General features: G+C 39.1%; 1 protein-coding gene across 4 annotated transcripts in view; it reads right to left on the bottom strand.

Moving 5' to 3' along the window:
• Positions 1–467: 467 nt before the first annotated feature.
• Positions 468–17,073, bottom strand: part of LOC106142355 (BAH and coiled-coil domain-containing protein 1) — a 99,526-nt gene continuing 82,920 nt past the window's right edge. For 2 of the 4 annotated variants that reach the window (XM_060946975.1, XM_060946977.1), the window contains exons 9-14: positions 6,871–9,344; positions 6,469–6,691; positions 5,106–5,773; positions 4,500–4,691; positions 2,995–3,156; positions 468–2,552 (exon numbers count right to left, since the gene is read on the bottom strand). In XM_060946975.1, coding sequence (XP_060802958.1) covers positions 2,325–2,552; positions 2,995–3,156; positions 4,500–4,691; positions 5,106–5,773; positions 6,469–6,691; positions 6,871–9,344 — 3,947 coding nt within the window. In that variant the 3' untranslated portion in view covers positions 468–2,324. The remainder of the gene's footprint in view (positions 2,553–2,994; positions 3,157–4,499; positions 4,692–5,105; positions 5,774–6,468; positions 6,692–6,870; positions 9,345–17,073) is intronic. The other 2 variants (XM_060946976.1, XM_060946978.1) reach the window with 1 other exon arrangement.

Below are 17,073 nucleotides of genomic sequence, written 5' to 3'. Positions count from 1 at the left end.
GGTGAGTATTTCTTTGTTCGCCTCTTACTAATTAAAAATGAAAATACATTACGAACTGAAAGAAATCAAGTAGTAAGTTAACCAACTTGTTTTAATAAAATCGTCATAATATCATCATTTGATCAAAACCTTAACTTATTATACACTAAGATCTTCCTCAGGGATCACTTCTCTGTTGTTGAACCCTATAGGTACTTATCGTGTTTATAGGGAACAGCGACAGATGCATCGGGGGACTTAAGTATTATAACATGCAGTGATGTTAACTGCATGTCATCTTAACTTACCATCCTACTTTCCATAACCTTAGTGTTTTTACTATTGACTGTCAACTCCATAGGATACCAAGAATGTGTTTCATAAACAATTTTGGGTATATCTTTTAAATCGGTATAAAAATTCTCATTACTATAGAGTAACGCAGATTTGGATTTACGACCTTACGAAACGGAAATAAAAACACAACATTCAGCCAAAAATATTTTATTTAAGCGTATTTATAATCTTTATTTTATCAATGCTGATATATTATTAATCTTTAAATCTAATATTTTTATGGCTTTCCCGTTACACACTATGATTATTGGGGATAATTCATAAATTTTACAACAGTCTTCGATGGAGTGGAGCACTACACGAGTGCGCAAGGCTGTTTTAAATTTTACGGAATTAAGCCTAAGTTAGTATACATAAACTGGGCCGAGCCAATATCCTTCATCAACAAGTTTGTACTTATAATAACTTTCTCAGATAACATAAAACACTACTTTAAGATAATATAAAAATACAACTATTTTTCAATATTGTTTCCAAATTCGCACTTTTGTTTTATTTTTTCTTTATAATATATTTGTCTTTGATTCCATGATCATATATTCCGTAAAATTATGCTTACAAAAAAAAAAGAGAAAAAAAACAGTATTCTTAAATTACATCTTATAAAAACTAAACTAAATCGTAATTTAAAAAAAAAAGTACGATGCACGCGAAATTATGTCAACGTTATTGACCATTGAACTATTGAAGAGAAACTTCGGAAGTCATCAGAAATGTTATTTGGCCACCAGAAGATCGAGCTTAGAAATACAATATTAACTCTGCCAAGTACAAAAGTAAACTTTACGGCTGAATCCCAACATTTTCATTCACTTATTGGCCACTTCGTACAAAACCTATCTAGTCCTACCTTGGTCGACTATCTACATCCCTGTTTTTTCAGTCCCTTTATATACCCCAGATATGAATGTGAAGGATAGAAAGAAGGGTTTCAATCATACCCTGTAGAAATAATACGTATAAAATATAAAGACTAAATAGTTAATAATAAATGGCAACGTTAAGTTCAAGCATTTAGACGAAACTATATATTTTGCGAATATACTAACATACAACTTACATACTGACTATTTTCGGAACTTATATATACACAGTCTTAACTACGCCGAAAATAAACATACATACGCAGCGTCTAGCACCATTTCGATAATGTAAAAGAATATTTTTAATTAACATAAAATTATCAACCAAAATATATATAAAATCAGTGAATAAACAATATAACAATTCATAGAACCATATCGGACAATATTAAGTAGGTATGACAATTCTTTTTTTTTTTTCAAAATAATTAAGAAAATCCACTGGTTAATTTTGAATAAAATATGGGACTAGTCGAAAAAGTATTGCGTTAAATGATAATAGACATTTATACGACGAAAAACTACGTATACATAAAAATCTAATAGAGTAATATACATATAAAATACAACTACCTGAACGCTGAGATTTCAGCGTTACACGTATAAAAAAATACATCACATGTCATCACCAATTCGTTCACCCGATTTTATCTTTAAGTCTATTGTCATATCCACCATTTCCCACAAACTCGGCCCGTGCAAACCGCATTAAACTTTAACATTCCAAATGGATGCTAAATAATATAACAAGGGTAACTTTAACATGTTGATTTGTAGTCGTTATAAATCGTCTCTAGGACGGTAAAGGTGAAAAATTGTCACAAATTGAGCCTCAGAAATCTACATTGTACTTTAAAGACCTTGTAATAAGTGATCCAAGCTACGTGGAACATTCCATGTTAATTTGCAAAAAAAAAAACACTACTCATACACACTCTAAACATCGAGATTGATAAAAATCTGTACTTTAAATTAAACCTATATTAACACAAAGCACAGAAACTCAAACTGAACGTTCTGCGCTCTGTGTATTAAAAGCATTAATTATTAACGATCCTGTTTGGTTGCACTGTAAATAGGAAAATCAAATCACTTGTTTGAAAAGTACCAGGCGTTCATGATTGCTTAGGAGGTCGTCCCGAACGGAATGTCGGGTTCCATTCTCAAAACCTGTTGGATGTGGTCGTAGTGTCCCGCCAAGTAGTACACGTCGTTGTTGTCGTACACCGTGTTATATTTAATCTGGTCGTCACCCATGCGCTCCTTGTATTGCGATAGCGGCAACACTTCGCATTTGTGCGAAACTGTTTGGACGTCGTTTTCATCTGTATGTGGAGAGTCAAACAGGCCTCCCTGTTACAGAAATAACACTAATGAGAATATTGAAACACATTTGGATCAAAAACTGAGGAATGAAATAAGCTGAGAATTTTATGAATCACTCTGTCATGACTCAACTTGACACAAATGTGTGTATTTCCAATTCACTCCGTCCTCAAACATCTCACTTATTTCTTTGTCTGACTGCAACGTATTTAGATATAATCATTTAAGAAACGTAAAAACCTTCCTAAATCGTACATACATACATATATTATCACGTCTATATCCCTTGAGGGGTATATAGTTCCAACTCTTTAAATACTAAGCGTTTAGCTGTATTGCTTGATGATGGTGATTGACAGTTTACTAGCCTACAAGAGGAATCCCAAGTCGCCTTTTACGACATCCATAGCGAAGATATGGAGTGGTTCTATTCTTAAATGTCGAACACCACACGGCATATCAAACTTACCGGATAGTGCAACGGCGCCGTCAAACCGGTAGTCTCCTCGGGGTGGTAGAACCACTTGACTCGAACTGTCATGGCGCCTCTGGTCTCGAAGAGAGACTCAATGCAGCCGATGTAGGGACGGTCAGGCCGGCCGGTGGAGAGGAAGACAGCGGCGTCACCCACCTTGAAAGAAGACATGAAAGTAATAAGAGATGAGAATGTGTTTGTTTGTTTGTAAACTATTTATTGCACATGAAAAGAAATATAACACATTACATTGTACTATAACACATTACATTGTACTATAACACATTACATTGTACTATAACACATTACATTGTACTATAACACATTACATTGTACTATAACACAGTACATTGTACTATAATACATTACATTGTACTATAACACATTATATTGTGGGCCTGCTGGAAGAAATTTCTCTAGAAATAAGTAGTGCCCTTGTACTGAATTTCTGTTTATTTTGAGTTTTATTCTTATTTTCCTTGCTTGATGTACATAAAAATATAAATAAAAATAAAATTACAAATCAGTCATTGGGTTTAGGAGAATATGTACAATGGCGGATTTATCCCGGGCGGAGACGTTCTAACAAAAGGTCTGGTTAAGAGTACCCGAAACCGACGAGCTTGCATGAAGAGTTATGAATGTGGATGAAGCGAAAGAAGTGTGCAGGGATCGTGGCAAGTGGAAAGGTGTAGTCTCTGCCTACCCCTCCGGGAAAGAGGCGTGATTTATGTATGCTTATAGTATAAAGGGTTAGGCTTGCAAACTTGAGATTCTTTGTAAGGCGATGGGCTAGCAAACTGTCACTATTTGAATCTCAATTCTATCATCAAGCCAAAAGGTAAACGTGGCCTATCAGTCTTTTCAAGACTATTGGCTCTGTCTACCCCACAAAGGATATAGATTTTTTTTACATATACACAGATTGAGTTAGCCTCGAAGTAAGTTCCAAACTTGTGTTACGAGATACTTACTCAATGATACTATATTTTATAATAAATACTTATATAGACATACATTCAATACCCAGACCAATCAGAGATAGTTCGTTTCTCATCACGCCCTGACCGGGATTCGAACCCGAGACCTCCGTGTTCACAGACAAGCGCACTACCGCTGCGTCACAGAGGCCTTCAATATAGACGTGACTATATGTATATATGTTTGTATGCATGAATGTAGGTATGTATGTTTGTATTAACGTATGTATGTATGTACGTATGTACGTACGTATGTATGTACGTACGTACGTAAGTACGTATGTATGTATGTAAACTCACGTGCAACACCTCCTCCCCCCGCTGAATAGCCCGGTAGAGCAGCTTGCGGAATCTGGGTTTAGTGGTGCGAAAATAGCCTCAAACAGCTCAGAAGCATGGGTATAGTCTATGTTTAAAAGGATGCAGTTGTCTTAAATGTCACCCTGTATATGTTTGTATTTACGTATGTATGTATGTTTGTATTTATGTATGTACGTATGTATATCTATGTATACTCACGTGCAACACCTCCTCCCCCCGCTGTATAGCCCGGTAGAACAGCTTGCGGAATCTGGGTTTAGTGGTGCGGCGGTAGGCGGGCCCGCGCCAGCGCCACAGCGCGGTGCCGGGCAGGAACGCCGCCATCTTGCTGACTCCCGCGCCGCATCCTTCAGAGGACGAGGAGACGGTACGCTGCTTCTTCGTCTTCTGCTGATTTAGAATGAAGACAGTTATAAATAAATAAAAATCGTTTATTGCAGCCCATAGTGTTAGTAGCAGAGGAACTTATAACTATGTTAGTACTTAAATCTATATTAAATTATTATTATTATGAATGTGGATGAAGTGAAGGTTGCCGTGTGGTTGCCGGCACCAATACAAAAAAATGAATAGGACCACTCCCGTATCTTTCCCATGGATGTCGTGAAAGGCGATTAAGGGATAACCTTATAAACTTGGGATTCCTCTTTTAGGCGATGGGCTAGCAACCTGTCACTATTTGAATCTCAATTCTTTCATTGAGCCAAATAGCTGAACGTGGCCATTCAGTCTTTTCAAGACTGTTGGCTCTGTCTACCCCGCAAGGGATATAGACGTGACCATATGTATGTATGTAAATTTTACCTTTTTAACACTCTCGCTCGTTGAAGCCACAGGCTCTTCGTCTAACCCTATACCACTGTCCTTCAAATTATCTTTAGGCATATCCTTCTTTCGAGTTATCTTTTTCAGATTACTAAAATCCAACATGGCATTTTTAACCAACGCTTTCTTTGACAAAACAGCCTTTTTGATCACAGTCTTCATTTTCTCATTCGGCGACTTCTCAACAGCTATCAGAGTGGACAGTCTATCGTTAGAATCAACCGAATCCTCATTAGATTTATTCGAATCAATATAATCCGAAGAAGATTTGTGTCTTGTATTATCATCGCCAGAAGAACTAGATTGTTCTTTGCAACTGGAGTGGTGTCTCTTTCTGTGTTTTCTGTGATGTTTCTTGTGATGTCTTCTGTGCTTGCAATGATCCTCGCAGCATTTGTGCTTCTTCTTTTTCTTCTTGACATAATCAACAGCGGGGTCATCCTCGCTAGATTGGCGTTTCATCTTCTCTTTTCTATGCTTCTTCAGTTTCTTTCTGTCTCTATGCCTGTCTTCTTCGTCTTGATCTTTTTGAGTGGTTTCCGTATTAGATTTAACTTCTGCACTGGTTGTGGGTATAACTTTCTTCTCGTCTGTCACACTGGTGTTCCTTCTTCGTTTACCTAATGTGAACAGTGGATTTTCGTATTCTGAAAAGAAACATTTAGTTCTATGTAGTAGATCAAGAATGTGGATATGACTTGTAAATAGAATGTTAGTATTAGACTTGTTTATACTATACTATATAGTCATATAGTTAACAATAATAATGAGGGGAATGAACACGGGTTCCTACAGAATTGCCACTTTTAAAAGTAACACCGATGTACCTGAATTCAATCTACTATTACCGCAGATGTCTATTTTATGTTCTGCGCGAAAATATTTCAGCTAATCACCAAATCAGATTTGAATCCGCGTACTGAATTGTAAAGTTGCCGAGGCGTATTTACAAGGCGAGGCAGTAATGTAGGTATAAGTGTGATACTAACACTTCAAATGAAAGACCAAGGATTCTATTTATGTTCTTTTATCTTTGCCAATGGATAAATCATTTCTAATCCCGTCCTGGGTTCGAATCCAGGCCTGGGCATTACGAGAATCGAACTTTCTATGATTGTCCTGGGTCTTGGATATTTATCCTAAGTATTTATTATAAAATATGATATCGTTGAGTTAGTATCTCGTAACAGAAATTTCCAAATTAATTTAAGGCTAACTCAATCTGTGTTATTTGTACCGTACCGTATACATTTAAATTTTTAATAACCTTCTTAAGTTTTACACGCAATACAAAAGCTCAACACTAAACACCCAACAAAATTTCATATAATTTTATCCTTACCTACAACCGGATAGTTCGGCTCCAAGAACCTGATATCTTCTATCGCTATCCGTCCAGAGTCCCCATCATCGAACTCCACGGCCACGAACTTATCATCGTGAGGGTCTGGTGATGAAACGGCGACGGTGCCAGGGTACAGGCAGCGGTACTGCTGGGACCAGTACGCGCAGATACGCGACCCTGATGGTAGCTCCGCTACTGATGATGGACTGACTTCAAGTATCTGAAATTGAGGAGTTTATTGATTTATGTTTATTGCATAGATTGTTAGTAAAAGATTTAACTTAATTATTAAGAGCTGAAATTTGAATTGTGTATGCCTAAGTATGTTAAAAGTGCATCGTGTCATATCGATTTGAGCAAACAAGGCAAACAAGGCAAAAAAATTACAATATTACTTACCGCATCTCTCAATGTTTCCTCTCTTGAAAGTATATGGGGCTTATTCCCCCTTTCTCCATCTAACGTAATGGCATACACATCAGGTGCTTGAACTGCACTCAGTTTGCCAGCGTAGAATAAACCACCCATCGCAGTAAGTACTCGTGGTGAAGAATCCAGTTTATCCTCTGTTAGTGTACATCTAGATACTGCAGCCACAGGCTCAGAAGACCCTGTCCCAACAACTGCTGTCTCATTCCTTTCTTTAGACTTAACGCTCTTTCGTCTCTTTTTAGCGCGACGCCGCTCTTTATCCCTATCACTGGATCCACTTCCCCGCCTCACAGCGAACTCTAACTCCGGAAGATCATCTCTGGAATGCTTCCGAACTAAACGATCCACTTTTTCCCTATTCTTCTGTCGTACTTCATTCAAACTTTCCATGGAAGAACTCGCAGATCTATTGAGGCTCCATTCGTGGTCGTCTTCCTCGGAACGGACTTTCAAAATCGGCTCAGCTTTTAATTTCGGACGGACTTTGCTCGTCCTGTTACCATCTTCTCTTGAAGGTTCCCCTCTTGAACACAAAATACCGCCTTTCAATTTACCTTTTGCCAGAAGGTAGCCAACAATGCTGCTCTTCGATTTCGGTTTCTTAGCTACAATCGTTTCAGTTGAATCAGGACTGGAAACCTTTCGTGGTCTACCAACTTTCCGCTTCTTTGAAGAGCCTCTATCGGAATCTGGAGATAAGGCTGGTGTAGACGGAGTTGGTGGTGTAGATAAGGCAGGTAAGGGCGGCGTTAAGGCATTCAATTGTGCTCTTTTTTCATCACACTGTCTCTGCAAATCTTGTAATCTTTCTCTCATGTCTTTTTCCATCGCATTGACAAGATCTTGAGCAGAAGACACGGCTGGGGCATGAGAGCATGAAGATAAACCACACGAACAGGCAGTTATACGACGCAAACTCGCTTCTAACTCCCCACCATGACCTCTGCCTTCATCTTGTTCCCTCTCGCGTTTATGACGACGCATCTTTTCAAGCTTGTGTCTAAGTCTCTCTTCTCTGTCCCGACTTCTTTTTCGTCTTCTCTCACTTGAAGAGTCACCATCTCTATTCCTGTGTTTTTCCTTCTTTTCCGTAGATCTTTCCCTTTCAATGGGGCTCAGTAAAGGCTCGCTTTTTATAAAAGGACGAGATCTGGATGCGGGACTTTCAACCACTTCTTCCATAAACCTTTGCTCAGCTAATGCGCATAGTAAACCTAGACCATCCAACGAAGGCTTGCTTCGCTCACTTGTACTTGCCTCTGCTGAGGAAAAATCAAACCTTCTTGTCTGTTCCGGTTCTGCAGTACGGGGTGGAGATTTAGGCGACGTTTTAATCAAAATATTCAATTTTGATGTTGTTCTTGTATCAATTGTAAGAGGACCAGGTTCTAATGAGGGCATGCTTGTTCCAGGAGTCGTCCTCTCAAATTGTTCAATACTATTCGATAATAACTCCAACCCACTTACATCTACCATCGACCTTGAGCTTCCTTGAGCTGGTAAAGATTGAGACACTGGCGATATGTTGCCGGTGTCTATTACCAAGTCATTAGAACCACCACTGCTAGAGTTATCCAATGATTCGTCTCTTTCTATTGCATCTATAGCTTTTTCTACCGCGCCAACGACAGCTGAATTTGCCAGACATTCAGACGATGATTCCTCTGCACTATCTATTGGTGCTACTGTGCTCATACTAGGCTGAAGTATTGTCGTTTGAGTTTGCATCATGGTTGAAGTTTCTTCAGGGAAATGAGCGACACCAACACACGCTATATCCCTTTCATCTTCATCCGCGTGATTTGGAGAATCATCATCATCGTCAATGTGGTCAGTCTGGTTCGAGGCGTCTTTATGTGCTGGGGATTCATGAGCGTCAGGAGGTGGCGTGGGCGGCGCAGCGGGAGACGTCGCTTGACTCCTACACGCCTGTTCTGTAAAATCTGGCTGATAATACAAATGTGTGGCCATGACAGGTTGCTGCATAGGTTCTGGGGCGAATTGCGGCGGTGGTTTCTCCTGTGGTTCCGGTTCGATTTTGATCAGGGCATGAGGAGTGAGAAGAGGTTGTATGATTTTCTTTTTGTCTGTATGGGACGGATGTGGTTGGGGCGGTGGGGCTGGGGCTAGAGTGACTAATCTTGTTGAGTGGGTGTGTGTGTGTTGTAGGGTAGCAGTAGATGCGAGGAGGTCGCCTGGTAGGAGTTGTAGGTGTGAGGGGTGCGGTGCGGGGGGGAGTAGGAGGGGTGCGGAGGGGTACGGGACGCCGCCCCAGACGACGGTGTGGGGGAGGTCGGGGGGCGCGGGCAGCAGGAGCAGCGCGCCCGTGGTGGGCTCGCGGACGAGCTGGTACCCCCCCATGGAAGGGACGCCGCCGCCGACAGACCCCACGCCGCCGACACCGACTCCGCCAACCATCATGCTTTCCATTGATACTTGGGCTGGAAAGTAAAATAATTAGAATTTAATAAATACATAAATAAATACATCGCGTTTTTACCCCTAAATTGATAAAAAGAGACAACAGTCTGAAAAAGACTAGAAGACTACGTTCAGCTGGGCGGCTTATATGATGAAATTGCGATTAAGATAGCAATTTACAAGTGGCCAGCCCTTTGCCTTAAAAGAACAACCAAAATAAAGCGAAAACACAGATATAATGGGTAGGTGTCGTGTGGTTTCCGGCACCTGCACTTACAATACAACATTATAATCTCTTTTCCGAGTTGTACCTATATAGGTATATCTATGTACATACCTTCTTGAAACACATGTTACTTATGTATGTTTAAATTATTAACGTACATAAGAGTATGTTAATAATAATCCGTACAATGATTCCAGCTTACTTTTAACTTATAATACAAAGGTAAGTTTTTTGTTGAAAAATACTAGTCTTGAAAAGACTGTTGGCTGAAAGACTGAAAGGTGATGTTCAGCTGTATGGCTTTTTGATGGAATTGAGATTTAAATAGTGACAGGTTGTAAGCTCATCGCATACAAATTAATCATGGGATTACATATGTAATACTAGAGGCCGCCCGCGATTTTGTCCGCATGGAAACCCTATCAATCCCGCGGGAACTCCGAGATAAAAAGTAGCCTATATGTTATTCTGGGTCTTCAGCTACTTACATACCAAATTTCATCGTAATCGGTTCAGTAGTTTTTGCGTGAAAGAGTAACAAACATCGATGCTGACATACAAACTTTCGCATTTATAATATTAGTAGGATATTGTAGTGGAAATTATACTATTTCTTTTTATTATAAGTATTCCAATTTCCTAGGCAGACCCTAGGCTCCCTAGGGAAGACAGCACAAACACCAGGATCACGGGATGGGATAATTTACGTTCCCACACGACATTCCTTACCACCGGAAATGTTAACTATGAATACAAATGACTATTGGTTTAAATAAGTATGTGTAATGCGTTCATAAGTGAGCTTTTATAGAAACATTTCTTTTATGGTAACGACGTGTCTTCATTGAAAAAAATCGGTCAAGTGTGAGTCGAAATCGCTCACTGAGTGTTCGGTACATATCTACCTACACTTAGAATAATATTTAATATGCCTACATATAGTCACGTCAGAGTACGCGCTACCAAAGAGTACGCAATGCCCATAAAAGTATTTTTTATTCTTGTACTGGAAATATTGGCTTATCTGTCAGTGGCAAATGTAATATCAAAGTGTCGGACAAGGATTCGTTTCATTGAGGTATTTATTTACAATTTTATAACTAAAAATAGTTTTTAGATTAGTTTGATCTTATTTTTTAACAATTTAAAATACGTTTTATAAGACTGGCTATAAATTTATACCTATCAAATGTTGTTTTACATAAAATTTGTGTTCCAAATTTTGTTTTTATTCATAGGTTATATCGTTACATCACTTGCTTTCAAAATTATAATGACCATAGATTAAATACCCCTATTTCGTAAGAGTACGCACCCAAAGAGTGCGCACGCGTACTCTTACCTTGTGTTCGCAAAAATTTAGATTGCTTGGGTTTGTTCAGGTTTTTTTAATATTTTACAGGACCTGGTATCATCGTGGGTAAATATATTAGAAAATCCAACAGATAATTAGTAATATTATTATTATGTTGGTACATGTAAAAATGTGCACGGGCCCATAGGGGATTTGGGAGGCGTTCATGGGGCCGAAGCCAACATGAAGAGGCCCTTTGGTACCTTATGTTCAAAAGTGAGATGGCTGAAGCTGTGGAGATTCCTTGATGAACCATTGGGATACACCAACGGACAGCCCTCCACAGCTGCCAAACTATTGCCAGAGCCGGATTCACTTAGTCTTGGTCATGCGGATGGGATGCTAGTGGATTGGATACTAGGGCTATGGAGTGAGATACGGACATCTGCCTCGAAAATCTCTCACGTAATTTTGATTAGGCAGATGGTGACTCGCTGCTCATTGGCTATATAACAGTCTGTGGGCACCCTAAATAAGCCACCATGCGGCGGGTATGACCCCGTGCTGGTTTCCCCGCTATTACGCTATACACTTCCATCCTAGAGCATAGGATCTGCTCTTGCGACTCCACTCTGGCCGGCCGGTTAAGGCAAGCCAGAGGCAGGGGTAGTGTCACTGTGTGTATGTGTGTGTATAGCGCAGCGCATGTCTGTATGTTCCCCAGGAGGTAGGGTCCGTGGTGTCGCCACTCACCAACGGCTTCGCCACAAGCGGCCCCGCGGAGACTGACTGCATTGGGAAGGAAACCCTTCCACAGAGGGCGGTGGGGTCGTCACGTCCCTCTACGCCTTTATTATTATTAAGAAGTAATTAGATGCCCTCTTTGTCTTGAAACTTACGTTGAACCGCCACAAGAGGATTGGATCCAGTGTAATAAATATGAAGCCTGGTGGCATGATGAGTGCACAGACTATGTCGGGTTTGGATCCTTCACGTGTGATGTCTGCTAGAGCTGATGATCTCATTATGCTTTCATGCGTACTCTTAGCTTCTATGAAAGGTACTCAGCGCGTACTCTTTGCGAAGCACTACCCTAAGAGTACGCATGGAAGGAGTTCTAAGTTTAAGCGTTTTTAAGTATTTTTTAATGTTATTACTTAAGAATAAGATTTCAAAGAATGTTCCTAATTAACCAAAGTTTTAAATAAATAATAAGTACAAAGTGTATGATCAAAGTTGATTTTTCTAGAAATAAAAGCATAAAAAGTGCGTACTCTTTGGTGGCTCTACCCTATCCCTTACGGGGTAGACAGAGCCAACAGTTTTGATACGACTGATAGGCCACGTTCAGCTTTTTGGCTTCATGATAGAATTGAGATTCAAATAGTGACAGGTTGCTTGACCATCGCCTAAATGAAGAATCACAAGTTTATAAGCCCATCCCTTAGTCGCCTTTTAAGACATCCATGAGAAAGAGATGGAGTGGTCCTATTTTTTTTCCTATTGGTGCCCACAACGGAGTATTTTTTTTATAATACCCAGATAGAATCATAAAGAGGAAGGTTTAGATGTAGGTACCTATTTATGTCACGCGTGCGAAGCCGGGGCGGGTCGCTAGTTCGATAGAAATTTAATCATTATGAAAATTGACAAACATATATTTTCGGGTGCATGCACACTTTTGTTTGAACTATACCTACCATTAAGATTATAATCAATATTTGTTCAGTTTTCACCGAATATTTTGTCTGGCGCTAACAAATTTGACTCAGAACATGTAGGTACCTATAGAAGCCGATACGGTCGCGTGTACTAGATAAGTACATACATACCTACATATAATCAAGTCTATATCCCTTATTTTATTCTTTTTTAGGCGATGGGCTAGCAACCTGTCACTATTCGAATCTCAATTCTATCATTAAGCCAAATAGCTGAACGTGGCCGATCAGTCATTTCAAGACTGTTGGCTCTGAGTACCCCACAAGGGATATAGACGTGACCATGTGTAGGTATGTACCTACCTATAATGGTAGGTATATCCTTTATGGGGCCAACAGTCTTAAAAAGACTGATAGACTAGCCCAGCCGTTTGGCTCAATGATAGATTTGAGATGCAAATATTGACAGGTTGCGAGCCCATCGCCTAAAAGAAGAATCCCATAGCCTAAAAGAAGAATCCCATAGCCTAAAAGAAGAATCCCATAGCCTAAAAGAAGAATCCCATCGCTTAAAAGAAGAATCACATCGCTTAAAAGAAGAATCCCAAGTTTATAAGCCTACTTCTTACTGGTATCGTTATAATGTTGTTAAAAATTTAAGTTATTTCAAAATACCTAGGTAACCTACCTAGGTACCTATTCTACGGTTGGTCATGACTTAAAAAAACTCAAAAGAGACATGGAAAAAAATGTACCTACTTATGTATGAGTGCTTACACTGCCAGCAGATGCTCTTAAAAAATCTGCACATTCATGCAACTGAATGCGTAACCATGATTGATCCAATACGGGTTAGGTTCCCTGCAAAGGCTGCGGAGGTCAGATGGGAGTCGCTTCGTGTAAAAATCTGACTCGCAGAATGCGGCATCATAGTTAAAAGGCGTAGGAACGTAGGTAGGTAAGTACTCCTCTCCTGTTATCGGGCCTAAGTCTTATTTACAAATGAAGACATATTTCCAGTAGCATTCTCAGTTGTTAGTTGACATCAGGGCTTTAGGGTTAATTACTTATGACTTCATAATAGGTAAATTTATTTAGAATAAAGCAGCTGATAAAGTTTTAACTAACTAACCTATCAAACCGCTCTGAGAAATCATAAATAATCTAAAATTCCCGTAAATTATTTTACAACTTTACCAACCTACAAAGAATGCAACATAACGGCTTTGCATCCAAATCACCATTAACGGCATAACGCAAATAAAATAAGAATAACATAAACGCATAAACGTAAAAAAGCACTAATGCCCAACACTAAAACACTTAAGGCGGGGCATGTCGAAGAACCGCCTCTAAATACATTCTCTTCTCTGATTGGTCGAGACGACAATTTGGGTGGGGCTTAGCGGGCGGAGCGTCTGCGATTAGGGCTGGACGCGTGTCGATGTTTTTTACGATAGCTTTTTAAATGACAGCTTGTGGGAAAGATTTGGTGGGTTATTTTTTATCAGCGAATGTTAGTTTGTCGGATGAATGCCTCACGATGATTTCGACATTAAATGATGGTGAACTTTGAAACATTACAGCGGTGAAACATTTCATACAGGTGTGAGAGGTAAGTAACGATAATCTGGTGAAGAGTGCGGGGAAACGTTAGATGCAGCCCGCCTCCAACAGAGCAAGGTGGAAGTCATTGGCGGGAGGCCTTCGTTCAGCAGTGGACGTCTTACGACTGATAAGAAGATATGATTTCGTTTCATTAGGTATCTAATACACATTTATAGATAACACATAAGTAATCGAAGTTTGTGGTCAAGTATGCTCGAAAACATATAGATACTTACCTAAGTAGGTAAGTATGCTAGGTAGACTTAGGTCTATGAGTGTAGGTGTACCTACTAAGAATTGTCTGAAATAGAGGGATTTTGTGGGGCCCGGCTGTGACCACGATCCGGGAGAAGGTCAAACTCAAAATTAAGAGTGTCGACTGACCTCCGAAACCTTATTCAAATTCAAATTCAAAATTTTTATTCATTATTGTAGGATACTTCGTATCGCTTAATAATTGTCAAAACGTATGGTTTAACAACATTGGTTGACGTCAAATAAATTACTTAAAACTACTTAGGTACTAGCATCATTGCACCGGGTAAACATACATAAAGTCATGTCTATATCCCTTGCGGGGTAGACAAAACCAACAGTCTTCAAAAGTCTGATAGGTCATTGGCTGAATGATAGAATTGAGATTCAAACAGTGGCATGTTGCTGGCCCATCGTCTAAACGAAGAATCTTAATTTATAAGCCTATCCCTTAGTTGTATTTCACAACATCCATAGGAAAGAGATGGGAATGGTCCTATTCTTTCTTTTAATTAGGTATTCATTGCTCTCATGACAAACACAGGGAAGAGATGAAGTTAAATTCTTATTCTAGTTCCGGAAATCCCCCGCATTCGTGTAAGCCTCATGACACATTCTACTTCCTTACTATTATATCTGCGAAAGCTGGTAAAGATGTGTTTGTTTGCTACTCTTTCAAGCAAAAACTACTGAAGGGACTTTTATGAAACTTTGCAGAAATATAGTTTCGCCATTAAAAAAACATAATAAGTTACAATTTACAGAGGTTTAAGACAGATGACGAGAGCCGTGTAAGCTGGACCAGGCCTACCACGTCTATCGCATGCATCCGGCCCTTATAGCTGTAAGTTCTCAGGAGCACAGTTTTATCTCAGCAGTGGTCTAAGAACATCTAGAACAAAATAGGAGGTAGGTATCGCTGGTTTCCCACAGATAATGCAAGTATAAAGGAAAACCTAGGATAAGATCGAGGTCACATTATTTAACTGCATTCGATGAGATGTAGATCGAAATAATGAGGATAGATGAGGTTATTTAAAAGGTGAAAGCTTTTTCTCAAGAGTGGGACGTGGATGGCTTAGAAAGAAAGAAAATACCTTTAAGTAGGTATATAATAGATGTTGTTGCATTACTTATTGACTGATGAAAACGTATCTACCTTCATACCTACCTACAGTCGAAACTACTTACTTGCATTTTAATTCATAATTTTGCATTAAGTATAGTTTTTGGGACGTGTAGGAGAGTTCTAGGTAGGTATGCTCATTTCTATAGGTATCCTAGAATTCATACGGCAACGGGGTATCACGTAAATTTATCGTTTTACGCGTATAGTTGTTATCTACTACCTATAACGTGAAATCAAAATAAAAATAAATACCTAAATATGTAGGCACGTGAAAAATTACAAAGATTGAGTTAGCCTCAGTGTAAGTTCTAAATTTGTGTTACGAGATACTAACTCAACGATACTATATTTTATAATTAATACTTATATAGATAAACATTCAAGACGTTTCGTTCGTTTCCAATCATGCCGTGGCCGGGATTCGAACCCAGGACCCCCGATTTCACAGACAAGTGTACTACTACAGCTACGCAACAGAGGCCGTGAAAACTAACTAACACCTCAGCCAACTACGCTAACTTTCACAATGAAAAAGAAGTGCTAAATTCGCGCTTTAGCAATTAAAGACAAAGACCTCATTATGCCAGAGGGGAAGTAATAAACGGGATCCGGTTACAACGGCTGAATGAGGTGGAAATGTAAGGTTCTCGAGGACCTTGTTTTGTGTAATTTGTATTGCGAATTCTCTTTTTGAATAATTATTGCTGGCTGGTGTGCTTAATTTTTGATGAACACGTCTTGCTAATTTTTAAGTTAGTCTGTATTCGAAACGGTTAGGTAGAACACGAACTAAAGATGTATTTTTTTCCTTCCAATGGATTTCCAATTCCAAAAAACAAGGTGTTGGACAATTGGAAGGAAAAAAAGATAGGAGTTAGGATACCTAGGATTAGGAAGACAGAATAGGAATTTATTTCACAATAAATTTGAGAGCGTTTGACCTCAGTCTGTCTGGTAGTAAGCAAGATGAGACCTATGGTGGTACACGCAAGCTAAAAGAACAAAATAGAATAATACCTACTCACTCACTAGTAGCAGGAATGTTTTAATCTTATACGAGTATGTATCAATTCTTTTCTTTTTCAAAGGACGCTGGTATTCTCGTGAAGATATAGATATCACTACATAGTATAAAACAAAGTCGCTATTTTAGTCTGTTTGTCTGTATGCTTAAATCTTTAAAATTACGCAACGGATTTTGATGCGGTTTGTTTGCGTTTTGTTTCGGTTTTGTTGTAACAGGTAGAGTGATTCAAGAGGAAGGTTTTTATGTATAATAACATTTATAATTTTGCACCCGTGCGCAGCCGGGGCGGGTCGCTAGTCTACTTATATACCAATGCCGTGATCGGGCCAGTTTTTATATTTTACTTAATCGTGCCAATAATAAATAGTCTTTTAAAAGGCATCATATTCTTGGTAATATTTTTAATCATTTGAATGATAGGTAACACTGATTAAAATGTATTAATCCGAAATATAAATAGACAAAAATCCGCTCGTTGAAAAATTAAGACTTTTTCCGAGGTTTGGCTGCTAATATTTTGTAATCACCTCATGGTACTGAAGGTCCTTA

The sequence above is a fragment of the Amyelois transitella genome, chromosome 12, assembly GCF_032362555.1.
Source record: "Amyelois transitella isolate CPQ chromosome 12, ilAmyTran1.1, whole genome shotgun sequence".
Taxonomy (NCBI): Eukaryota; Metazoa; Arthropoda; class Insecta; order Lepidoptera; family Pyralidae; genus Amyelois; species Amyelois transitella.
The sequence above is the reverse complement of the archived record's forward strand: the minus strand, read 5'-3'. Positions and strand labels throughout refer to the sequence as shown.